The sequence below is a fragment of the Callithrix jacchus genome, chromosome X, assembly GCF_049354715.1.
Source record: "Callithrix jacchus isolate 240 chromosome X, calJac240_pri, whole genome shotgun sequence".
Taxonomy (NCBI): domain Eukaryota; kingdom Metazoa; phylum Chordata; class Mammalia; order Primates; family Cebidae; genus Callithrix; species Callithrix jacchus.
The window spans coordinates 31484813-31511821 of NC_133524.1; the positions used below are offsets into that span (position 1 = coordinate 31484813).

Sequence of the window (27009 nt, forward strand, 5' to 3'; positions counted from 1 at the left end):
CATTAGCTGCACGAGGTGGCGGGTGCCTGTAATCCCACTACTTGGGAGGCTGAGGCAGGAGAATCACTTGAACCCTGGAAGCAGAGTTGCAGTAAGCTGAGATCAGGCCACTGCACTCCAACCTGGGCAACAGAGGGAGACTCGAGCTCAAAAAAATAAATAAAATAAAATAACATAGTATTTGCATATGACCTATGCAAGTCCTCCAGCATAATTTAAATCATCTTTAAATTAACTATAATATTTAATACAATGTAAATGCTGTGTAAATAGTTTTTATTGGTATTGTTTGTTATTGTTGTATTTACATTTTTTAAAATATTTTTGATCTGTGGCTGGTTGAATCCTTGGATAAGGGACCCACACATATGGAAGGCTGACTGTGATTCTAAAAAAATAAGACAAAGTGGACTTATAAGAGTTCACAGTAGGCGGGGCATGGTGACTTACGCCTGTAATCCCAGCACTTTCGGAAGGCTGAGGTGGGTGGATCACCTGAGGTTGGAAGTTCAAGGCCAGCCTGACCAACATGAAGAAACCCAGCCTCTACTAAAAATACAAAATTAGCCAGGCATGGTGGCACATGCCTCTAATCCCAGCTACTTGGGAGGGAGGCTGAGGCAGGAGAATCGGTTGAACCCGGGAAGCAGAGGTTGCCATGAGCTGAGATCATGCCATTGCATTCCAGCCTGGGCAACAAGAGTGAAACTTTGTTTCAAAATTAAAAAAAAAAAAAAGAGTTCACAGTAAATATTTAGGATGTGGAGTGAGTTAAGATAGGCTGAGCTCAATCAACTCTTCCATTTAATACCTTTCCCTTTATCTTTCCTTGGTCTCTAACAGGGTGCTTAGATGTAATTCCTGAAAGGCCAAATAATATTTTGGCTTTTCCGTTTGTTTTGGTGAAAGGAATGAGGATGTGGAATACACATTGCTATAGGAAACACAGGATCAATAAATTTAAGAATCCCTCATGTACATCTAGCCCAACTTATTCTGAAATGTCCCAATTCTGATCCCATTGTGCTGCCAAACAAATAATTTGCTGTCCTGTTGGAATCTGAGAGTCAAAAGTGTGTGAAAGTTCCAACGTGGTCAGGGATTTTTTTTTTTTTTTTGTAATGGATCTATGTGGTAGGTTTGGTGGCTTTGTTTTTACTGCCTTCTAGAACCAAGAAAATCCTTTTCTATGTCATTCACTCAATTAATGCCTTTCACTGTTTTTAGAGGCAAGTTGGACTAGTTCCTGCTTATATGCCTGTCTCCCTCTTCCTCTTCCAGGAAATTCAGAAATACTGACTCATCTTCACTCTTATATTAAAGCAAGCCAGTTTTTCAATAGCTATTAAATCTAGTATGTCCATGAGCAGGCTTCATCTGGAACATTGGAATGTGAGGTCTAGACAGTGTTTAGGAAAATTTGCTTTCAGATCACGTGTGGTAAAACTACACAAACAGAGATGAAAAAGTGAGGTGGTGTAGAGCAAGGCAAGAAAGAAAAATAAAAGAAAGAAATGAGGCTCCAAAACACAGAGATTTGGGAAAGGGATGGAAAGAAATGACAGTGGATAGAGTGGAGTGCTTTTGAAATTGATAGGGAGCATGGTGGGTTACAAAAGCAATTTAGTGATTTTCAATCAGCATTTAAAAAAATGACATGCCATAGTATAAAAATACAGAATGCGTACTGTGAAAGGACAAATATTGTTTTGTAAAGTTTTTCTATATCTATATAAATGTATATTAGATGTATATAACATGTATTTACATGTGTAATAATTAACTACAGATGTGTTACACACACACACACACACACACACACACACACACTCAAGCTTGGATTTGTTTTGTAAACTGCTCCGCAGTGTGGGTCTAGGTTCCAAGTTTGAAAACCCTTAAACCACAGGATCCAGAAGGATCCCTGCAAGGTAAATTCAAGGTCAAGAGAGAGTCCCTTTTCTGTCCCCCAGCCATCCAAAGCAGTTAACGGAGAGAGAGGAAATGGCGTGGGGGGGGGGGAGGCAAAGAGTGAGGCCAAACGTGGAGCAAGAGCGCGTCAGGACTGGGTGGTGCCCGGCGCCTTCTGCCTTGGTCGATTGAGGAACTTGGAGAGGTTGACTTTGGGTGCATTCCTTAAATATTAAACCGAAAGAACTTCCGCGTTTCTTATCCCTGAAAAGTTTGCAACGGTGAAGGATTCGCGTCGCTCCTTGGGGTGACCCTATAAGGGGTCAGTTCCAGTCAAAGGAATGATTACAATTATTACCAAGGGCCAGATGTAGAGCGGTAGGCGGGGCGTGGGAAGCGCGGGAAGGCCGGGCCGGGTAGGTCCACAGAGCGACTCACGTCGTGCTCTGCACAGCCCACCGGAGGGAACAAGCAGTTATACACACTTTTCGGACCTCTATCGAGGCGAGACCCAGGACATGAGTGGAAGTGTGCTCTTTTCGCCGGCCAGGGGCGCCGTCTGCCAAAGGGCAGTACTCGTCTCCACCCCAAGCTAAGCAGCTGGAAGGCTCGGCGTCTACAAGCCGGGCCCCCACGTGACATACTGCGCGGGCCACCGCCTCCACCGCGCCCAGGCCCCGCCCCCGTGACGTATCACCGCCCTCTGCTTGTCTGAGCGTTAGGCTCTTTGGGTTCGCTGATTGGCCGGCCCAGGTGACAGCGCCCACCCCCACCTCCCCCGACACGCCCATGGAGCCTTGGGGAACGCGGTGGGGGGCGGGGCCTGGGCCGGAGGGGCGGGGTGAGAAGGCTGCGCGCGGGTAAAGGGGCCGCCTCGAGCGCGGTCCGAGCGTTCAGCTGACGCGCGCGGCCTCGTTCACAGGACTCCTCACCCGCCGCTCCCCCTCCTGCCGCCGTCACCCCGGAGACCGGCCTCAATCGCCGGCGGGCCTGAAGCTGGTTTCATGGCAGCCTCAAAGAAGGCAGTTTTGGGGCCATTGGTGGGGGCGGTGGACCAGGGCACCAGTTCGACGCGCTTTTTGGTGAGCCCGGGGTGACATTTGAAGAGGCGCTGAGCGGGGGCGGGAGTTGGGGGATGGAGGTGGTGGCTGTTGTATCCCCATCCCGCGTATCTTCAGCCTGGGACCCCGGCTGCTGGGCAAGCGAGGGAGGCCGGAACGGGACCTACCATATTGGGGGTGCTCCACCCGGTCCTGGGGGACCTCGGCCTCTCGTGACCTCCACGGCCGAGTTGAACGGTCGCAGTTTTGGTAGCGAAGCTGGGTCAACTACTAGTGGGGTGACTCCTCCCCCAAAGGGAGCAGGGACTGTCCGAGCATCCACCAAGAGCGGCCCGCTTGCAGGAGGGGACAGGTGGCCACATTGACGGCTACCGTGGTCTTCCCCAGGAGCATTTGGCCTGCGAGACACAGGACGTCCTTGGATGGGGGGAAAGCTGTGTCACGGCTGTGGTAGCTAACACAGCGCCCTTTCCAGCAGTAGAACGAATAAAGTATTGGAGTGATGATGCGTTGTCATCCTCTCCCACAGAAATTGCAGAGGGTTGAATAGTGGGGAGGGTGGCAGAACAAATTAGGAAACAATCACACTACACTGCTTTTGCCAGAATATTTAATTCCGAAGATTTGGAAATTTCAGTTCTGAGACTGTCCATTATAAACAAATGATTGTCCTCACTGTGCTTCCCAGCATAATGGGAGACGGAAATTCTGTTTCTCTTATTTATCGTGTGTGGCAGCACAGTTTTACCACAAAAGATTGCTATTTAAGTGACTCTGCTGATTAATTTTTGTGCAATTAGGAAACTTGCTCTTAAAGTGACCTAGCACTGAGTTCAGTAAGATAATTTAAAAGTAATTGGGCCGGGCGTGGTGCCTCATGCCTGTGATCCCAGCACTTTGCAAGGCTGAGGCGGTTGGATTACCTGAGGTCAGGAGTTGTAGAGCAGCCTGGCCAACCTGATGAAACCCCCTCTCTACTAAAAAATACAAAAATTAGCTGGGCATGGTGGTGGGCACCTGTAATCCTAGCTACTTGGGAGGCTGAGGCAGAAGAATTATTTGAACCTGGGAGGCGGAGGTTGCAGTGAGCCGAGATCACACCATTGTACTCCAGCCTGGGTGACGGTGAGGCTCCGCTTCAAAAAAAAAGAAAATAAAAATAAATAAATAAATACGTAAGTAACTAAATAAAAAGTAAAAGTAATTGAAATGGGACAGGCCTGGTGGCTCATGCTTGTAATCCCAACACTAGGAGGTGGAGGTGGGTGGATCACTTGAGGTCAGGAGTTCTAGACCAGTCAGGCCAACATGGCAAAACCCCATCTCTACCAAAACCACAAAAATTATCCGGGCGTGCTGTCATGTGCCTGTAGTCCCAGCTACTAGAGAGGCTGAGGCAGGAGAATCGCTTGAACCCAAGAGGCAGAGGTTTCAGTGAGCTGAGATCGGGCCACTGCACTGCAGTCTGGGCAACAGAGTGAGACTCTGTCTTGAAAAAATAAACAAATAATAAATAAAAGTAATTAAAATGAATGCCTCCTGATAAAAGTCCATGCTTTCAATGGATATTTGACCAACCTGGCAAGTTGATATAAATAATGATTATTTAGCTCTTCACTTTACTTCTAATCATGTTTTCCTGCATTATTTTAGGAATAACGCAGGAAATATTTGTATGTATATATCTATACATATATACACATGTGTATATTTATACATAGGCCTTTACATACAACATATATATTTTATTCAAAGTCCCGTCAAAGCTGGCACTTGACTAAAACTTGCATTTGTACTTTGATCCTGACACATATTTTTTTTGTTTAGAGTGAGAAGCTTTCAGTCTAATTTTGGTTTGAATCTTATTTAATTACTTATCCTGGTTTGAGCTGCTAAGGCATAATTCCACTGTCTTTTGCACTGTTTATCTTTTGATCACACAGGGCAGGTTTCACTTTGTCTTATATTCATAGAAATGTTTATAAGGTAATCCTGAATCAAAAGTAAGAAAGTTTGCTTTACCAGATTTGATCAATACATAATATACACAATCATCATCTTCCCAACTTAAGAAAGACCATTAAGACATGTTTGAACTAACTGTGGGTTGATGTTTAAAGTCGTATTCAAGAATTGCCCACACAAATGCATGCAGGGACCAGGCAGGTAGAAGGGGGAAAGCAGACTAGAGAGATATCTAGGCCAAGGGGACAGCTAGTGGCTGCCAAGCAGGAACACAAGCCCAGTGCTGCCAGATCTTCAGATTAAAAGCTGGTAGTCTAGAGTTTTCAATGGAATCTTTCAATACTTAAATGTTGGCAATTAGTTTATAAAGCACTGTGGGGGCCAAACCAAGCATGGCAGGTGTTCTCAAGTTTATACAGTCTTTATTCAATATGAAAATGGGTAAAATATTTCATAACTTTGTAGGCTTTCTTTTTAGGAGTCAGCTTGAACTGTCTGTGCCTTCTTTTTGACTCTTCGTTATTGCTGTCCATGTAGCCCAGCAATCTTCTTTATCCACTGCAGGTTGTTCCTGGTACCTCAGATTTTGTTGCCCAAAAGATATCTTACTACATCAATGAAGAAGGAGTTGATCAATTTCATATTACCACAATCAGTTGTTCAGTGTGTAACATGAACAACATGAGCCTTCAAAAATTGGCTCCTGTTTACTGGGCTCTGTGAGGTATATAAATAAGTTGGTCTCATTGCATATAAACTAAGATGCAAATTCAGGAGACGCTCATGCTCATCTCATCTCAACTTTTATACATTACTTAAAGAGTAATGTATAAAAGTTGATCAGTAAAGTTGTCTGCTCCTTGAGAAGCAACTATGAAATAATGCTCTAGAGGCAAATAAAAATACCTTAGAGATCCTGTGTGAAGTAGTGAAAAACTTGAGAATGGTTTAGCAAGGTGTTTTTTCCTTTGTTTATAAGGAAACAGGTTGCTAAACTACTCCTTGCAAAATGCAGATAAAAGATTTGCTGACTAAGTGCTTAAATCACAAGGTGATTCCCAGGAGTTATTCCAGTCATATTGCTCCATGTTATAATTATGACTGAAAAATAATTTTTCCTTCTCAGGAAAGAATACAGTGGATAAGAGCTGTCATAAGGAAGCTTATAAAGTTAAAGATATTTAAACAATTTCCTGGCTATTATTCATTAAATTTGCACATTTAACTCAACTTTCCTGAGACCGATAACCTCTAAGCTTTCTTCTTCTTTTTTCTCTGTTAGCAATATTAGCATTCTCCCATAAGGAGAAAATGCTTTATTTGTGCTCTTTCATCCCGGGGAAATGCCTCTATCCCTATCCCCCATCTGCTTCTCTACCTCCAAATAGTGACTCAACTGCCACCTTCTAGTGTAAGTCTTCCTCAAAACCTGTTCAGAATTTCCCCCTCTTCCTATGGCACTTTTAAAAATACTTGTATTAATAGCCCTGATAAAAAAAAAATAGCTCTGATTACCTTCCCTCTTGTATTATAATTGTATAACTGCTGTACTTGGGAGCAGGGACCTCCTTTAAAGCTATTTGTCATGTTGACCAAGATGCTTCATGAAATACAAAGAGGAACAGCACTTAAAGACTGTTTAGTGAGTGTTTTATGCATGTTTACTAAGTAGATTTTTATTTCTCTTTAATAAGTTAACTAAATTTTAATTCTGGTTTTCTTACCTTTTAAAACTTTCTTACTTGGGTACGCTTGGTTAGTTAATTTCTTCTTAAATTTCAGCAGTAGACATACAATAGAACATGTTCATTTCTTCATCAAATTGTCAAATAATTAATCTTGGGACTTCATGCATATGCTTTGTACTAGTGGCAAATTTCCAACTTATCTGATAGGAAAGTGAATTGGGGTTGGCACATAGTAACTCAGATTGCAGAGTAGGAACTTCTTGGAAAGAAAATTAGTGTAACAGGTTTAAGGAGGGGCCATTTCTTTGTAAGTCGAAAGTTTCAGCTTAAAAATCAACTTCCTTCTTTAATTTGGTAACTAAATTTTTTCCCCACTGTGATGATTTTTTTTAAAGACCTGTAATGTGTTATGACTTGAAATGTGTCAGGTACTATGTTGAGGACTTTTCCAGCATTATCTCATTTAATCCTCATAACTCTGTGATGTAGATAGTATTTGTAAGCTTCTTTACACAGGTGATTAAACTGTGGCTGAGGATTGTGCCCAAGGTCGCAGAGTAACTAGGTGGAGCTAGGATTCAAGTCCAGGTCTCTTATACTCTGAAGCCAGTCCTCCTGACTATTGCCTTGGGTTCCTTAGCTGTCTAGAGCACTGTGAAGGGGAGATGAGAGAGGCCACTTTCTCACCTATCTATCAAGTGTCAATTCTGATTATTGTCACAAATGAATGAATCTTCACCAAGAAAAACATAGTTATAAATTGGTTTTATAATGTATTAAAAATATTGCCTTTGAATGAGTACTCTGGGTTATGATCATCTTGTGACTCAAATTCAGTGGGTCCTAGGCAGGGCTCAGATGTGTCACCGTGGATAATGGTTACATAATCATTTCGTTTCAACAGACAGTCCATGTAAAGAATGACTAGAATTATAGCTCAGTGCTTGTTTTGGCAGGAAGCACTCCCTTGGCCCCAGTTGTCCCATCATACTTAGAGATCTCATAAGGCTTACAGATGGATTTCCTCTTTCCTTCATTTATTGATTCAACTCATTTATTAAGCACCCGTTATGGGCCATGGACTAATGAACAATAAATTTCATAAAACTAATTTGGTTCACAAGTGGAATGAGGCCACTCTTGTGATGAGAGTGATTCTTTTGTTGTTTCTTTTTTTCCCCACTACATTTGCTTGTTTCCTTGCCTGTCATGTTACACAAGTAGCATGAACACATTCTCAACAGAGAGCTGCCACCCACTCTTGTCTTCTTGTCACAAGACTAAGTGGTAAGAGCTTTCAATTTTGAGCCTTTGAGGGACAGTAACATGTCTTTTTTCTTTCCCAAAGCCTGACACAGCATCTGGCATGTGGTAGATACACGTTACATGAATCAACATTAGCAGCAAGGGACCTACAAGGACTTAGGTGTATTGACTGGAATGCTTGGATTAGAAGAATAAACAGTTAAAACTTGAGGCGTCTTGGAACAAGTCAAAATCAGAAACTATAGCTGTATTTGATGTATGTTTGTGCCATTTACTACAATTTCATTTTTAAGAAAAACATAATTTTGTTTGCTGTTTTCTTCTGTGGCTTGTTGGAAGATGCCCTTTTTGGTCAAATTTAGCATGGAACATACTTGCGGCTAATGTTTTTATTTTCAGTCACTCACTTATGTAGTATGGTGTTTTCAAGAGGGAGTTTACATTTCTGAATAATGCCTTATCACATGGTAAAGTTTAGTGTGTCATAAAAGAGTACACTAGTGGGGACATCACATGGGGAGGGAAATGAATGTGCACATTTATGATAGGATAGATGAGTTAGTCATAGGATGAATCAAGGAAGCCTACAGGACAGTTACTTAGTAAAGAGTATTTTGGCTCTCCACAACTCTCCTTGTTATAAGGCAGAGAATACATATGCTGTTTCAGAAGCTTATTTTGAAACATTGTTTTGTTTTTGAGACAGTCTTGCTCCGTCACCCAGACTGACTAGAATTATGATCTCAGCTTACTGTAACCTGTCTCCTGGGTTCAAGCAATTCTCCCCCCTCAACCTTCCCAGTAGCTGGGATTATAGGTGTGCATCACCACACCCAGCTAATTTTTGTTTTTTTAGTGGATGTGGGGTTTTACCATGTTAGCCAGGCGCATCTTGAACTCCTGACCTCAAGTGATCCACCTACTTTGGCCTTCCAAAGTTCCTGGATTACAGGCATGAATCACCAGGCCCAGCCAAACATTTAAACATAACAAATTTTCTTGTTTTCTTCACTTTTAAATTATTCTCCTCCTTCAGATCTGGAATTGAGTCATAGTTTGGGCATAGAGCTGAATATAGACCTGGTGACTTCCAATTGTGATACTATCACTTATAGGTAATAGTAATAATAATGATGTGGCAGTAGTAGCCGCAGTGACAGTAGTGGTTACATCTTCTGGGTGTATACTGTGTCTTCACTGAGCTAAATTCTCATCCTATGTGCACTTTCCTTGTTTCTTCCTTTTTAAATTGCCCTTCCCCCAAAACAAAATCTGGAATTGAGACATGATTTAAGTTTAGTGATGAATATAAGACTGGCTTCCTATATTCATGATTCAGAATTAGTGATTTCTAATCCTTATTCTGTCATCCATTAGTGGTGGTAGGAGTAGTAATTGTCGTAATAGTAATTATAAAAATAGTAGCGGTAGTAGTAACAATCTTAGTGTTAACAGCTTTTGGATGTATATTCTGCCTATTCTGTGCTAAATGCTCTTGAGAAATATTGTATTATCCTTTTACAAATGGAAAAATAGAGGCTGAGAAAAAAATGTCAAATAGCTGATGTGGGCAGGGCTGGAGCTCAATGTCCCCTAGCTCTCTGTGCTTCTGGGGTCTGTATGTGCTCTTTGCCTCCACATCACATCAAGCATAACGTTCTCATCTACTTTTTTGGCCCACACAAAAGTCTGGGAACGGATCTTTTTCTTTAAGCTTATGACCTAAAATAGAAGCAACTGATTACTGATATCTCCACTTCTTTGCCCAAGCAACCCTTCAAACACACAATGTGTAATCTCCTATGCATTCCTGTCCTGAAGCTATTGCTCCCACCCTATCCCTTGCCTGGGAAACACTGCCCACTCAATTGCGCTGACGTGTAGCTTGTCATCCCTGAGTGTTCTTTCTCCTGCTTGTACCTCCTGAATTAATCTCTGCACTTGCACTTCACTGCTCTCAACCCCATCACAGCTGACCTCCTAGTGGCGGCCCCTGTATGTCTCACCTGGACTGCAGACACATTCCAGTTGCTCTTTCTGTCCCAGCCTGGCCTCCCTCCAATCCTTTCAGCAAGTACTATGCACCTTCGCCCACCTGTACATCCTGCACTCCTATGCCCACTGTCCCACATGGATTCCCTTCTGTTCAACCCGAAGTCTTAGTTTAGAAGTTACCACTTCTGAGACCCCTCCTCCGACCCCCATAATTCTGGGTTATGTGTCCTTTCTCCTCTTCATAGCCTTGACAGCCCTATGTGAGGCAGAGGTTGCAGTGAGCTAAGATAATGCCACTGTAGTCCAGCCTGGGTGACACAGCCACATCCTGTCTCAAACAAACAAATTCACCCTCCCAAAGAAATGATCATACTAGACATTTTATAAAGCAAATGGTACAGCCACTGCTATCTAATTCGCAATGATCTCTGAAATTTACTTGAAAAAAATCAAACTAGCATTCTTGCCTCTGGGCACTGTGTTCTAATGTGGAGTTAATTACCCTCCACCATAGAGTCTTGTGGAAACATTATTAGCCTTCTTTGTACATTTGTCTATCTGCTGACAAACAAATGGCCAGAGGGCTTCATGTGAAACTAGATATATGAGGAAGAAAATACTCTAGAACTTCATGTATAGTACAATAGCCTCTGGCCACATGTGACTACTGATTACTTTAAATGTGGCTAATCTGTATTGAGTAGGCTGTAAGTATAAAATATATACCAGATTTCAAAGACTTAGTAAAAAAATCATTGATATTTTATAATTATCACATGTCAAAACAATTTATAGATATATTGGCTTAAATGTGTCATTAAAATTAATTCCATGTTTGTTTTTACTTTTTTAATGAGAAAATTTAAAATTAGTATATGGCTTGCATTTTTGGTTTGGGTTATATTTTTGCTGGACAGGCTACACACAAAAAAATTTCAGGCCGAGTGCAATGGCTCACCCCTGTAATCCCAACACTTTGGGAGGCCAAGGTGAGTGGATCCCATGAGGTCAAGAGTTTAAAACCAGCCTGGCCAACATGGCGAAGCCCCATCTCTACTAAAAATACAAAAATTAGCCGGGTGTGGTGCTGGGCGCCTGTAGTCCTAGCTATTCAGGAAGCTGAGGCAGAATTGATTGAACCCGGGAGGCAGAGGTTGTAGTGAGCTGAGATTGTACTACTGCACTCCAGCCTGGGCAACAGAGCAGGACTGTGTCTCAAAAAAATAAATATAAAAACATTGCAGATTCCAAAAAATATTAAATCCAAAACGTATCCCACAAACTTGAGAGTAGTACACAGGGTCAGATTCTAAACACCTAAAGGTGGCGTTGGTCTCCTAAGTTTCAGAGCTTTAAGTAGGGAGGTCTAGGCTCCATCCTGGTATGTCCTAATGTTGTTTGATTGGATAGCTTTATGGTCTAATAGAGCAAGTAGAATTTACCAAAATCTTTCCCTTTTCTGTGTCTCTTCCAAAGATCTATGAATTCATTTTTAGCATAAGAGCCCTGACGTTGCCCTAGTTGAAACTGGGAGGTGATGGAAGAGGGGTCTAACTCCATTAAGAGCCCCATAGGTCTGCTATTGAGGTTTTTATGAATCCAGCCAGCAAAAAGGGACACCTTGTTTCTTTCTTTTTTTTTTTGAGATGAAGTTTCACTCTTGTGTCCCAGGCTGGAGTACAATGGTGTGATCTCAGCTCACTGCAACCTCCACCTCCCGGGTTCAAGTGATTCTCCTGCCTCCGCCTCCTGAGTAGCTGAGATTACAGGGGTGCACCACCACGTCCAACAAATTTTTGTATTTTTAGTAGAGCTGAGGTTTTGCCATATTCGCTCAGTTGGTCTTGAACTGACCTCACGTGATCCACATGCTTTAGCCTCCCAAAGTGCTGGGATTACAGGCGTGAACCACTGCACCTGGCCAACATCTTGTTTTGTAACCTAGAGTCCTTTAGGGATTTGAGAGTAGCAGGGGAGCAACAGTAATATGAATAAAAGTAATACAGCTGGAGTTCCCTCTTATAGTGGTTTTTCTGCATGTTTCTCATTTTATTTGATAATTTTTGTCCAAATAAGTACATGTAATAGACCATATTTTTGCACATTCAGCAAATACTTATTGAGTACCAATTCTGGGCCTGGCACTATTCTAGCTCCTAGAGACACTTCAGTGAATAAAACAGGGCAAATGGAACTGGCCTTCTAGAGACATACCCTAATGCTACGTTGTAAATCAGAGGGCTATCACATTAGTGTATGATACATGATGTGTCAAGTTAACCTTTGACTCGTAAGATGTTTTATCTCCTCAAAGGACTTCAGAGTTTGCCCTCTTGCTTTCATTATGTTTATTTTTCCTCCAGAAAGGGGGAAAGGGGGTATGTGTGATGTAAAAGGAGGGAGGCAACAACTTATAGACTCAATGCTTTTTCTTTTCTTAGTTTACATTGAACAGGTAATTTTCTCCCACAGGAACCCTAGGTATGGAAACAGTTTACTAATTGGAAGTGACTTCACTGCTGTAATTACAGTGATTTTGGAAGTTAATTTTAATCAAAATATGCATCTTACTCTGTAAGATTAAGTACTTTGACACTCAAATATAGGTACTACAACATGGAAAAAATATATAGGAAAAACTTGCTACATTTTAAAAAGTGTTATTTAAATTCTAGAGGATTTTTAGCACTAACAAAGAAGATAGCACTTCGTTAGCTTTCATCCATTGGTTTTAATGTTTTATATCAAGGGGCAGCAATTTATGACAAGCATGTCACAGAGATACTTAGCTGCATGGGACCAAGTATATACTTAATCCTCTACTAACAGTACTCTTGCTCCCTCCTTTTTTTTGAGACAAAGTCTCACTCTTGTTGCCCAGGCTGAAGTGCAATGGCATGATCTTGGCTCACTGCAACCTCTACCTCCCAGGTTGAAGCGATTCTCCTGCCTCAGCCTCCTGAGTAGCTGGGATTACAGAAATGTGCCACCACGTCCAGCTAATTTTTTGTATTTTTAGTAAAGATGGGGTTCCACCAAGTTGGCCAGTCTGGTCTTGCACTCCCGACCTCAGGTGATCTGCCCGCCATGATTTCCCAAAGCCTTGGGATTACAGGCATGAGCCACTGCATCTGGCTTTCTATTTTTCCTTTATTTTCTTTTCTATTTCCCCTTTATAAGAGCTAGATGCATAGCCGCATTTCACTTCAAAGGAATCTACGGAGTACGCATTTATGTGTCTGAGCATCTGTGACCCTTTCTGTCTCCACCTCCAGGATAAATGAGGAGTGGAAGTTTATACCATTGCTATTATAGCACTGTATCAGCTCTCTTTTATTATTCTTGGTTCCCTATTCTGTAAAAGAAATCCATACTATTAATTAATGTGTTAAATTTCCTATAACTAGAGAACCATTTTGGTTTTGTAAAGAATAGGAAATTGCCTCTTAATTTACCTTTGTCTTCAATAGGTTTCTTTTTACCTAAAGAGAAGTTATTTCTGAGGCTGACTTATATCTTTTATGATTCCGTATGAAAAGGAAGTTGAACATCTTGTATAGCATTTCATCTCATTGAACTTTTCCACCGGTGAACAAGAACTTTAGTTACTGAATAATTTTAAACATCTTTGATATCTGCTTGCATTTTTACATTAACATTGTAATATCTTTTTCAGGTTTTCAATTCAAAAACAGCTGAACTACTTAGTCATCATCAAGTGGAAATAAAACAAGAGTTTCCAAGAGAAGGGTATGTTTCCTAATTTAATATGTAAAGACACATTATGTTTGTTAGTTCATCTCACCCGACTTGCCCTGTGGATTTGTTAAGTTAACTTGACCAGACACCCTCCTGAAAAGATTTGAGAGGTTGTTATTAGTTAAGAAAATATGCAATAACTTGCTATATCTTACATGTGATGAATTGATGGCTTAGGAATTCAGTTACATACAAGCAAGGAATAATAAAGTAATAAAGCAAAAGTATTAACTTTGAAGTCATTTAGTTCTGCGTTCCTATTATTGCAAAAATGCTGCTTTGCTGATTTCAGGGTCAGGTTTGTTTTATAATAAAGGTATCTGTACTGGACCCCAAACAATAAAATAGAAAAAAAAAACAAAGGTATCTGTTTTTTAAAAAGTATTCACATATCTTATCATCTAATACTAAAATCATATTTTTGGGAATAGTATTCATACATAGTAATTGTGATTAAATATAATGTTAAGTATATTATTTAAAATTTAATGATGCTTATGATATAACCACTTTGAAAAAACTGTGTTGCAGTTTCTCGCAAAGCTAACCATACACCTGCAGCATTTCACTCTTAGAAATTTACCCAAGAGGATAAAAGCATATGCCCATTGAAAGACTTGTGCATGAATGTTTATAGCTCCTTTATTAAAAGTAGCCCCAAACTGGAAACAACCCAAATGTCTGTCATCAGTACAATGGATAACAATGGAATACCATTTTAGTAATTTTAAAAAAGTTAACAGATACTTGCAACAATATGAGAGAATGTCACTGGAATTATGGAAAATGAAAAAGTTGGATACAAAAGAGTATGTACTGCATGACTCCATTTATCTGAATTTTGGTTTTTTTGAGAAGGAGTCTTGCTCTGTCACCCAGGCTGGAGTACAGTGATGCGATCTCAGCTGACTGCGACCTACATATGCCTCTCAGGTTCAAGCGATTTTCCTTCCTCAGCCTCCCGAGCAGCTGGGATTATAGGCGCACGCCACCACACCCAGCTAATTTTTGTATTTTTAGTAGAGATGGGGTTTCACCATATTGGCCAGCTGGTCTTGAACTCTTGACCTCATGATCCACCCACCTCGGCCTCCCAAAGTGCTGGGATTACAGGTGGGACTGGCCTTATCTGAAATTTAATAATAGTCTTAACTAGTCTAGGATGATAGGAATCAGAAAAGTGGTTGTCTGTGAGGTGTGTGATTCACTTGAAAGAAGCATGAAAGAACTTTCTGGGATGCTGGAAATATTTTGTATCTTGACTAGGGTGATGGTTAGATGGGTATTTCCTTTTGTCAGAACTCAGCAAATTGTGCGCTTTAGATCTGTGCATTTCACTGTAAAGTTTACCTCAATTTAAGAAAGAGAAAAAAATTGACGTCTTACCAAATTGTATTGTCTTCACGTGAAAAAATGTTCTATTTTATAGTTCCTTTGTTTAATAATCTAAGTTATTGATACATTAGCAGCATTAGCATGACCGTCCACAAGCCCGAGCCCAGTGCAGTTTGTAAAAAGGATACCTGAATCTTGGCTAGATGAAAATTATAAATACACAGAAGGAGACTGGGTTTTCAAAAAGAAGTTAGAGACTGGCCAGGTGCGGTGGCTCACGCCTGTAATCCCAGTACTTTGGGAGGCTGCAATGGGCGGCGGATCACGAGGTCAGGAGTTCAAGACCAGCCTGACCAACGTGATGAAACTCCCATCTCTACTAAAAATACAAAAATTAGCTGGGCATGGTGGCACATGCCTGTAATCCCAGCTACTGAGGAGGCTGAGTCAGTACAATCACTCGAATCCAGGAGGTGGAGGTTGTGGTGAGCCAATGTGTCACCACTGCACTCCAGCCTGGGCAAGAGGGAGACCCCATCTCAAAAGAAAAAAAAAAAGAAGTTAAGGACAGAATTCAAAGCCCAGGAAAGGGAAGCATTTAGGTAGGCCTGAGAAAGAGAAGAAAGGCAGTTGGAATTCCTTTGCAACTTCCGTATCCTAGGTTAGAATCATTTTAGTTTGCATTATTTCCACTTTTGGACTTCCTCAAATTACCATATTTCTCCTAGGCTTCTCACTCTTCTAATTTACAATTAGTCTTTCATCCTTCTGAGTCCCTGGTACCTTACCAAAATTGTACTGAGATTAGGTCTGAGAACTTGGACCAATCACTTATCTACATGAAATAGAATAAGTTTTAGATTTTCCCCGAAATTCCAAAAAAACATTTTGGGAAAAAAGTAGCATAAAGGAATAGTATACTTATTTGACTTTTCAGAATTCCTTTTGCTCTCAAATATATTATTCTCAAGAGTAATAAATATATTTCTGTCTACTTAGAAATAACCAGTGATTTGTGAAACGTGCAGATAATCAAAATTAATTAAATCCACAGGATATAAAGAAGGGTAACTAATTTCTTTTCTTATTGGACTTGGAAAAATTATTATTTTTTATTTTATTTTATTTTTGAGATGGAGTTTCGCTCTTGTTACCCAGGCTGGAGTACAATGGCGCGATCTCAGCTCACTGCAACCTCCGCCTCCTGGTCTCAGGCAATTCTCCTGCTTCAGCCTCCTGAGTAGCTGGGATTACAGGCATGTGCCACTATGCCCAGCTAATTTTTTGTATTTTTAGTAGAGACGGGGTTTCACCATCTTGACCAGTATGGTCTCGATCTCTTGACCTTGTGATCTACCTACCCGCCTCAGTCTCCCAAAGTGCTGGGATTACAGGCGTGAGCCACCACGCCCGGCCTGAAAAAATTATTTTAAAATAGGTAGATATTTGCTGTTTGTGGCTTGCTATTAGTGGCCTCCTTGAATATGATTAATTACTATGTGGAGAATAATAAAATTGTAAGGAAATAGGCTTTTCTTGAAATCGTTTCTTTAAAATGTGGAATGTTATTTGCTATCTGATTTATTTTAGTGTATGCACCAGCCACACCCTCATAAATTAACATTTCCATAGAAAAAAGTTACATTTGTTTTGCCTTCTTACTGATTAACCAAATGCCTTCTTTTGTTCAAAGATGGGTGGAACAGGATCCTAAGGAAATTCTGCATTCTGTCTATGAGTGTATAGAGAAAACATGTGAGAAACTTGGACAGCTCAATATTGATATTTCCAACATAAAAGGTATTTTAATAAAATATTTTACTCACATGGTATGATTCTCTTAATCAAATTCATTAATTTATTCTTTCAGCTTATATTTGAGTGCCTATTCAGTGCCAAACATTTCTGGGAGAACTTGAGGATGCAACACTAAACAGGAAGATTTAAGTTGTCCTCATGGAGACTTTATTTGGATGGGGACAAGATAATAAGAGCAGACAAATATAATTTCAAATACTAAAAAGTTCCATCCACAAACTAAAAACCAAGTGGTATGGTGGATTGTGTGTAGAAGGGCTTGCTTTAGATTAGGTGGCCAGGAAAAGCCTTTCTGAGGATGTGACACTTTTGCTGAGATCTCAAAGGGCAAAAGGGGTCAGCCATGCAAGTTTCTAGAATAGTGTTTGAGGAAAAGGATGTAGCACATGCAAAGGCTCTGAAGTAGGAATAAGCCTGGGACATTTCTGGGTTGAAAAGAAGGCCAGCATGTCAAAAGAAGACTAAAAATGTTGAGCAGTGAGAGTGGGTAGAGGGTTTTAGTAGGAGATCAAATTGGGGAAGTGGGTTGGGCCTCATCAGCCATATTTAGGATTTTGGATATTATTCTTAGTATCATAGGGAGCCATGAAAAAGGTAAATAAGGTGACAAGGGATGACTTGCAATATAAAGGCAACTTTCTGGCTGCTGTGTAGAGAGTGGATGGTAAAGGCATAAGTGTGGATACAGGGAGACCAGTGTGGAGGCTGCTATGGAAGTCCTAGAGAAGATGGTGGCTTGATCTATAATGGTAGCAGTGGAAGTGGAGAGAAAGGGCCAGAATTTGCTGATAGACTGGATGTTGGGGTATCAGAGAGAGTAGTGGGGTTGAGAGAAGAGATTGGTTAAAGGTGATGCTTGGGTTTTTGCCAGAGGTCTTGGATAGATAAGGATACCTTTCACTAAGGAGAGAAAGACTAGAGGAAGGAGTATGTTGTGGGAAGGGGTATTTGGAATCCAAACTCTTCACTTGTAAAATTTCCCTGAAATAATTGCTTGAGGGTGTTAGATTGTTATAGATTTCTCTGTGAAGTTCTAGTAGTTTTAATTGAATATCTACATTTGACCTTTCATCATTCATATAGGAAAAAAAAATCTAGCCACCCAAGATTGATATAAGAGCATAAAAGGTAGAAGCATAATGTGGAAGTTTGCTGTCTACTTTATAGCCCAAAATTTTCAAGTTCACCATTCAAGGGCTATTTTTTTCCTCTTTAGGTAGTTTGGCTATAGATAGAGCAACCATCAATTGGTGGTGGTGCCTTGATTGCCATCATCTTGGCTTTGATACTTACCATAACTCCTGAGCCTTTCCCCTATTTATATAAATTAAAACTCACTTTAAAAAAAGACTACAAATCCACAGAGTCCTACTATGTGCTAGATGTGCTAATGATACAATGGAGCTAATGCTCAAGCATGGAAAACATGTTACTCTGATAATCATAAATAAATGGAAATGCATAACAGTAATAGAGTTATTTCTGTTATTGCAGTTTTTTTTTTTTTGAGATGGAGTCTTGCTCTGTTGCCCAGGCTGGAGTGCAGTGGTGTGATCTCAGCTCACTGCAACCTCCGCCTTCCAAGTTCAAGCAATTCTCTTCCTCAGCCTCCCGAGTAGCTGGGACTACAGGCAAGCTACTTTTCATATTTTTAGTAGAGACAGCGTTTCACCATATTGGTCAGGCTGGTCTCAAACTCCTGACCTCGTGATCCGCCCACCTCGCCCTCCCAAAGTTCTGGGATTACAGACTTGAGCTACCATGCCCAGCCTATTGCAGATTTTTTAAAATTACAATTTGAAATTTTATCAACAACTTTTACTATCATGCACATGTTAAACCTTTCCTCCTTTTGTCCCTACATCTAAGTGGAAGGGCTTCAAATTTGCTTTAGGGTTGCAGTACTGAACTTTAGATTAGTTGTGCATTAGTGATTGTTGTTGATAATTTCTTTGGGCTGTTCTTGCAGTTCTCACAGTCTAAGCAGTGCAAACAAATAATAGGCATTCAGTAGCACACTCCTGTCAAAATTACCAAAGACATAGATAATCCAGGCAGCTTAAAGCCATATCCAGAATGTAGAGTCCAGGGTGACTGACCATGGCTTTGACATTATTCTACCTCCCTTACAGGTAAGCTAGGCTGTGGTATGTTAGCTTTCTGGACCCCGTTGGGTGCTATTCCTTTTTCTCTTGTTTTTATGGTTTATGTGAAGATGACGCACAACTCCAGCCCAAGTGACTTGTCTTCCACTTGCACTACCTGGTCTAAGAATTGAACAGGCAGCTTCTCTATACTCCTCTGTGTCTGGCCAGTGTGAAGCCCACATCTGAGCCAAAGTGACCCAGCACTTCCATCTCTACAGCTACCACCCTCTGGCCACAGAAGAGAACATCCCATGAGCTCCTCCATACCAGGCCAGTTCTGCTAATCTTTTTCCCAGAAAATTATCCAGTTGGCAATGCCAAGGGCCAGGCTTTTGCTTGCCTGTATAGAATTCTAGATCACAGACTGTTAAAGCTGTAAAGGAGGTTGGGCATGGTGGCTCACACCTATAATCCCAGCATTTTGGGAGGCAAAGGTGGGTGGATCACCTGAGGTTAGGAGTTCAGAACCAGCCTGGCCAACATGATGAAACCCTGTCTCTACAAAAAATAAAAAAAATTAGCTGGCTGTATTGGCAGGCACCTGTAATTCTAGCTACTCAGGAGGCCGAGGCAGGAGAATTGCTTGAACCCAGGAGGCAGAGGTTGCAGTGAGCCAAGATCACACCACTCCAGCCTGGGCAACAGAGCAAGACTCTGTCAAAAAAAAAAAAAAAGAAAGGAGAGAGAGAGAGAGAGAGCGAGAGAGAGGCCTGGCACAGTGGCTTACGCCTGTAATCCCAGCACTTTGGGAGGCCAAGGTGGGCGGATCACCTGAGGTCAGCATTTCAAGACCAGCCTGGCTCACATGGTGAAACCCTGTTTCTACTAAAAATAGAAAAAATTAGCCAGGCATGGTGGCACATGCCTGTAATCCTAGCTACTCAGGAGGCTCAGGCAGGGGAATCGCTGAGGTGCCTTCCTGAAACTCCATTCATGTGATAGATGCAAAACACAACATAAACTGTTTCAAAATTAAGAACATAAAATTCTCAGAGATTAGATTATCTTGTATCTAAAGCAATTATTTCCCTGTTAGAGGAAAGGGAAACCCACACATCCATTCCTGCAGTGCCTTGTCCTACCCAACATATTCACATACATTTCTACCACCTCTTAGACTCATACTCTCAGAGACCTCAGGGGGTTTTAGGAAGGCACCTCATTCTCCAAAATGTTTCCAGCAGCAGCTACACCTCATCATCTCATTTGCAAGTTTTCTAACCTCAAGTACCCATCTTCCAGAGTCTGTATATAGATAGATAGATAGATAGATAGATAGATAGATAGATAGATAGATAGATAGATAGATGGGGTTTCTCCATGTTGGTCAGGCTAGTCTCAAACTCCCGACCTCAGGTGATCCACCCACCTCTTCCTCCCAAAGTGCTGGAATTACAGGCGTGAGCCACTGCACCTGGCTTCAGAGCCTGTTTTAAAAATCTTTGTCTCTCTTCCCACATGGTATTACTTTTTGTAGCCAGAGAACCTTCCTCTGAAGCTATTATTTTGCTCTGTGTGTTTTTAGTTTTCTCCCAAAAAATGTGTTATAATTGTACATTATGATTTTAATTTTAAAAAATGATGCATCTTATCCATCATTCTACCAAGACAACAATTATTAACATCCTGGAGTATTTTCAAAGGCTCTTTTTTCTAAGGTATATTTTCTTAACTGCAATTATAACTTTTCAGAGATACTTTTAAGAAAAATTTAACCAGAGATTTTGAGTGTAGCTTTTAACTAGTTTAATTTTACTACTGGCACTCAGTGTAGAGAAAAGTATCCCCAAAAAAGAATATGTGGGTAAAGTATGAAGCTGGTAAATGCAAGAGCAATACAGTATATGATAATGGTTATGATATCCATAAATGAAAGATTTTGAGGCTAGGTAATATATGTTTTATGCATGTAACTTTCATATTATCTGAAATGGTGCACATGAAGTAGAGTGGAGAATTATAAAACCAGAATGTGTTATTCTAAGAAAGAAGGAATTAAAATTAGGAACCATTAGGAATGGCACATGTGCTGAGACTAACAGTCGGAAATGTTTTCTTTAAAAAACAGAGGATTTTAGGGTGGAAATGACAAGACACTTGAACATTGAAAAAGTTCAGAGCTATCATGTAAGACTTGTGTGCCCTGGGGAGAAACAGATAATAAAGACATGTTTGTGGCTGGCAGAGAATCCTGGAAAGCTACTTCACTGGACTTTGTCTGCAGGCAAAGCACTTTTACTTGGCATGAAGGAATCCAATTAAGATAGAAGAGAAGGAAGGAATGCCCAGGGAGGAACTCTGACTGTAGAATCAGATTGAAATCGGTCTAGATTAGATTCTGAAGATAAGTTAGAATGAGCCAGTAAAGATAGGTAACATGAGAGACATAGAATAGCGACTTAAGGATTGTGAATAAGAAAGCAGCCAGCTTATTTATGGTAAAATTATCATAGTGAGGAGGAATAGGAGATTTTTGTTGACCATGAGTTCATTGTGATCCCACGCTGTAAAGTTGTCACACACACACACACAAAATCACATTCACAATATGTTCTGATAGAGCTGCTGCAGAATTCCTTTATTTGCCCTGCTTAGCTCAGTCCCATTCTCTGAAACTGTTACTCCACTCTCTTCTCAATAATGATGACCATGGTAGCAGCAGTAGTAACATTTATTGAGTGCTTGCTGTATGCCAGGCATCTGTTGTAATATACATTGACTTCTCACTGTTAACCCTGATTCCTCACTGTAACCCTGTAAAATTGGAACTATTATTCTCTCCCTTTCACAAGACACAAAACTGAGACCCAGAGTCACGCTGCTAGGAAGAATAGGAATTGGAATTTGAATCCCATCTATCTGGCCTCAGAGCCCGAGGTTTACTGAATAATGCCTCAAACTCTCACCCCGTTTTGACAGACAACCTTACCTCCTGCAAGTTGAGCCTCTGTGGCCTTAAATCTTCAACTTCCTGTTCCCGTGCTTAATATCTGGAACTCCTGCCAACTTTCCTTCATCACAAGGGCAGCAATAGCCTTCTGCCCTACTTGGAGCTCCTCCCTCCACTTGTGCTGGTAATCCATCCTCTCCTGTCACTACATCAGTCAGAACCAAGTCACCATTGATTCCCAGCCCCCCATCTTTCCCTTCATACTCCTTTTCTTCTTCTTCCTTTTTTTTTTTTTTTTAGACAGAGTCTTGCTCTGTCGCCAGGTGCCAGGCTGGAGTGCAGTGGCATGATCTTGGCTCACTGCAACCTCCACCTCCCGGATTCAAGCAATTCTCCTGTTTCAGCCTCCTGAATAGGTGGGATTACAGGCACATGCCACCATGCCCAGCTAATTTTTGTATTTTTTAGTAGAGACGGGGTTTCACCATGTTGGCCAGGATGCTTTCGATCTCTTGACCTCATGATCCACCCACCTCGGCCTCCCAAAGTGCTGGGATTACAGGCTTGAGCCACCGCGCCCGTCCCCTTTCTCTTCTTTATTTACTTTTATAAACATTTTAGTCTTACCCAGAATCTCTTCCCTGTACTCTATGCCTCAAAATTTCTTTGGAGAAGAATCTCAATTGTCTTTGGGGTACAGATCCCATCACCCAGGTAGTGAGCATACCACCCAATAGGTAGTTTTAGAAAAGATGTTAAATAAAGTAAGTCAATCTGCATTGGATAAATAGTATTAGAACAAGGGAGCTGATGGATCCCCCTCAGCTCTGTGCTGGTTAGAACATTCCTAGAGTATTGTGTTTTGTTCTGGGTGTACAATTTGAGTGATGTGGACATGTAATTACATGTTTGTAGGCGTGATGATAAAGGGACTTTAAACCATGTTGTGCTTAGGCGGGGTCAGTTGAAGGAAATTGGATTGTTTAGCCTAGACAGCAGAAGAGAAGACTTGAGGTACAAAAGAGCTGCTTCAAGTTTTTGGAAGACTGGCATGTAGAAGAAGGATTACCCTTATTCTATATATCTCCAAAGAATATGGCTAAGATCAGGAGGTGGAAGCTACACAGAAAATGAGTTTTATTGATTAATTTTTTTTTTGAGACAGGGTCTCACTCTGTTGCCCAGACTGGAGTTTCGGTGACATCATCATAGCTCACCTCAACCCTGCAATCCTGGGCTCAAGCAGTCCTTCTAAGTAGCTGAGACTACAGGCATGCACCACCATACCTCCCAGTTGTTTTTTCATTTTTGTTGTAGAAACAAGGTCCCATTATGTTGCCCAGGCTAGTCTTGAACTCCTGGGCTTAAGGAATCCTCCTGAGTAGCTAGGACTAAAGGAACTCACCAGCACACCTGGATTTTTTTTTTTTTTTCTGAGATGCAGTCTCACTTTGTCACCCAGGCTGGATGGCAGTGGCACAATCTCAGCTCACTGCAACCTCTGCCTTCTGGGTTCAAGCGATTCTCCTGGCTCAGCCTCCTAAGTAGCTGAGATTACAGGTGCATGCCACCACCCCAGCTAATTTTTTGTATTTTTAGTAGAGACAGGGTTTTACCATGTTGGCCAGGCTGGTCTTGAGCTCCTGACCTCAGGTGATCCACCCGCCTCAGCCTTTCAAAGTGCTGGGGTTACAGGTGTGAGCCACTGCACCATGCCTCTGACTAATTTTTAAAAAATTTTTTATAAAGTCTTGGTCTCACAACATTGCCCAGGCTGGTCTTAAACTCCTGGGCTCAAGCAATCCTCCTGCCTCAGTCCCCTGAGTGGCTAGTAAGTACTACAGTTGTACACTACCACATCTGGCTAATTATTTTATTTTTTGTAGAGATGAGGTATTGCTACATTTTCCAGTCAGGTGGATTTACAAAAAAAAAGAAAAAACCCACCAAAGTTGTCCAATAGAGATTGCTCTGCCTTGAGAGATGTAGTGAGTGTCGTTACTAGAAATGCTGTCTGGATGGTCATGACAGGTGATTCTAGAGAAGATTTGAGCTTAAGAAGTATTGTTGGTTATACAGACTTTAAGGTCTGTCCTAATCTTAAATTCTGGAAGAGCTGGATCCTTTAGCCCAGTGTGTTCCACCCAGGATGCACATTAGAATCATCTGGGGAAATTTTAGGAACCCATACCAACACTCATATCCCATCTCCCAGTTCAGTTAAATTGGAATGTTTTGACCAGGGCTTTGACATTGGTTGTTTTTTTTTTTTTTTTTGAGACAGAGTCTCACACAGTTGCCCTAGCTGGAGTGCAGTAGTGCAATCTTGGCTCAGTGCAACCTCCGCCTCCAGGTTCAAGCAATTCTCCTGCCTCAGCATCCCAGGTAGCTGGGATTACAGGAACCCGCCACCACATCCAGCTAATTTTTAAATATTTTTTAGTAGAGATGGGGTTTCACTATGTTGGCCAGGATGGTCTCAAACCCCTGACCTCATGATCCGCCTGCCTCAGCCTCCCAAAGTCCTAAATTACAGGCATGAGCCACTGCGCCTGGCTGGACATTGGTATTTTTTAAAAGTTCCTCAGTTGATTCTAAAGTACAGTCAAGTCTGAAAACCTCCGATTTAGCTCAACCAAGTTGAATTGAACAGTATAGTGTGGGTTAGTGTTTACTTAATAGTAACTTACACTACATACAGTGCTTGTTTTATGTAAGTCGATATCATGTAAATGCCATTATGTAATATGTTTATGCCTTAAATTCTTATGTATTGTGACATATTATTAAAACACATGAATAAAACTGAATTCCTAACAAGCCGTCACATAAGGATGCTCAGCACGAAGGATTTTGTCCATAGCTATTTTCTTAGAATGTAGATATGCACATACACACACACACGCACACACGCACACACAAATGCACACACAAAGGGAGGGAAATTTCTTGTAGCAATTGGTAAACAAATGAATAAGTTGATTATTGGTCTGTTCAGAATCGTAAATTGGGTATTACAAATTTGCAAAGTGATTGCATTCCTTAAAGCAACCAGTGTGTCTTTTATTTGGGTATTGATCTGGGTCCATGTCATTGGGTGCTAGTAGTAAAGCCAGAAGGAGTATGTAGAAATGGAAAGAAACACTTGGCATTGGGTATTGACTTTCTCTGGAGCCACTACAAGAAAATAAACTAATACAACTACAAATGTTTCAAATATTTTATTGACTTGTTATGTTTAGTTGTGTCTATAAGCAAAGATGAGAGCTATTCTCCTGAAGTAGTTTTCTACCTGTTAAATTGTTGACTTCTTTCTGTTTAACTTTCTCTTTAAAGCTATTGGCGTCAGCAACCAGAGAGAAACAACTGTAGTCTGGGACAAGTTAACTGGAGAGCCTCTCTACAATGCTGTGGGTAAGCTATCATGCATGGATCTCAAATGTAGGTCCTTTCTTCACATTGCAAATGTGGTCATATTAAAATATCTTGCTAAAAAAGAATGCAGTCATATTCCCTATAATCTGATGGGATGGGCAGAAGAGTCCTCTAAGAAATTAACTGTTGTATATTTACAGTTTTTGGATCATATATATTCACATATTGAATTAACTCTCTCATGCTCTCTCCTCTTGCTGATTGTCTTACAAATGGGTGAATTTTGCCAAATTGTTTTATAACCCCTGCTATTTGTGACATCTAAAAGAGATCTTACCTCCTTACCCTCAAAAAATTAAAATTACATATGTTCATAGTAATTTTTCTATCAAGTTCTTGTATGTTTATCTTTCCATCTAGGAATTTGAATTACTCTTCTAAGGTTGTAAAAATAGAATATCTGAATTTTAGCTGCTTCTGCTATAAATGTGGCTATTTGAGCAGGAATTAATAAAACCCAAATCTCAAATATACCGCTTTTAGATATTATACCTTATTAGATGTAATTGATCCTGAGTATATTTTAGCATCATTATTAGCATATGACAGTTGGTGAACACTGAATGACACTACCACTTCCTAAAAGGCAAATTTTGTTCTAAATTACAATCACTAAAAGACTTCATTGTGTCAAATTGCAAAGCACAATTTTTTTTAATCAATAAAATACTAGGTTGTGGGATGGGGAATGGAATCAGAAATGATCAGAGAGGGGATAATTTTGGGGGAATAATCTTTATGAAAAGTTAAGGTATTTAATGTTTTTGTATTATAAGAAAGCATTTAGTATGTTTTCTGTATTTATAATAAATATTAAATTCTCAAAAAGTTTCAAAGAATTACAACCAAAGATCCTTTTAGTACATCTTTGTGTGTGTGTGTGTGTGTGTTTAATTTCTTTTTTTTGAGACTGAGTTTCACTCTTGTTACCCAGGCTGGAGTGCAATGGCACAATCTCGGCTCACTGCAACCTCCGCCTCCTGGGTTCAGACAATTCTCCTGCCTCAGCCTCCCGAGTAGCTGGGATTACAGGCATGCACCACCATGCCCAGCTAATTTTTTTGTATTTTTAGTAGAGACGGGGTTTCACCATGTTGACCAGGATGGTCTCGATCTGTTGACCTCGTGATCCACCTGCCTCAGCCTCCCAAAGTGCTGGGATTACAGGCGTGAGCCACTGCGCCCGGCCCCTTTTTTAATTTCTTGAGACAGAGTCTTACTGTTGCTCAGGCTGGAGTGCAATGGCACAACCTTGGCTCACTGCAACCTCTGCCTCCTGGGTTCAAGCGATTCTCCTGCCTCAGTCTCCTGAGTAGCTGGGATTACAGTCACCCACCACCAACCCTAGCTATTTCGTTTTCTTTCTTTTTTTTTTAATATATATTTTTAGTAGAGATTGGTTTCACAATATTGGCCAGGCTGGCTTGAACTCCTGACCTCAAGTGATCCACCCGTTTCAGCCTTTCAAAGGGCTGGAATTACTGGCCTGAGCCAATATGCCAGGCAAAAGCACATCTTTTAAATGTTTATTTTGTTCTCATTCTCATGAGTAGTTCATTTTGAATGTAAGTAAAACAGAGTATTTAATGGCTAGTACTTAGCAGAGTATCCTTTCATAGTTCACTGTTAGCTAACTTCCTGAACTAGTTAAGGTTTTACTTTCTTTTGTTTTCTCAATGAAAGGAAGAGCCTACTCAGGCAAACCAGAAAGTTCCAGTTAAATTCTGAGCTTTTTGTTTTGT

General features: G+C 40.8%; 1 protein-coding gene across 32 annotated transcripts in view; it reads left to right on the plus strand.

Annotated features, from left to right (window-relative positions):
* Positions 1-2797: 2797 nt before the first annotated feature.
* The window catches only part of GK (glycerol kinase), a 76910-nt gene continuing 52698 nt past the window's right edge, over positions 2798-27009 (plus strand). For 25 of the 32 annotated variants that reach the window (XM_008989109.5, XM_008989110.5, XM_008989113.5 and 22 more), the window contains exons 1-4: positions 2798-2990; positions 13560-13633; positions 16671-16777; positions 25169-25246. In XM_008989109.5, the coding sequence (XP_008987357.1) occupies positions 2913-2990; positions 13560-13633; positions 16671-16777; positions 25169-25246 (337 nt within the window). In that variant the 5' untranslated portion in view covers positions 2798-2912. Of the gene's footprint in view, positions 2991-13559; positions 13634-16670; positions 16778-19010; positions 19213-25168; positions 25247-27009 lie in introns of all 32 variants that reach the window. The other 7 variants (XM_078362180.1, XM_078362183.1, XM_078362181.1 and 4 more) reach the window with 1 other exon arrangement.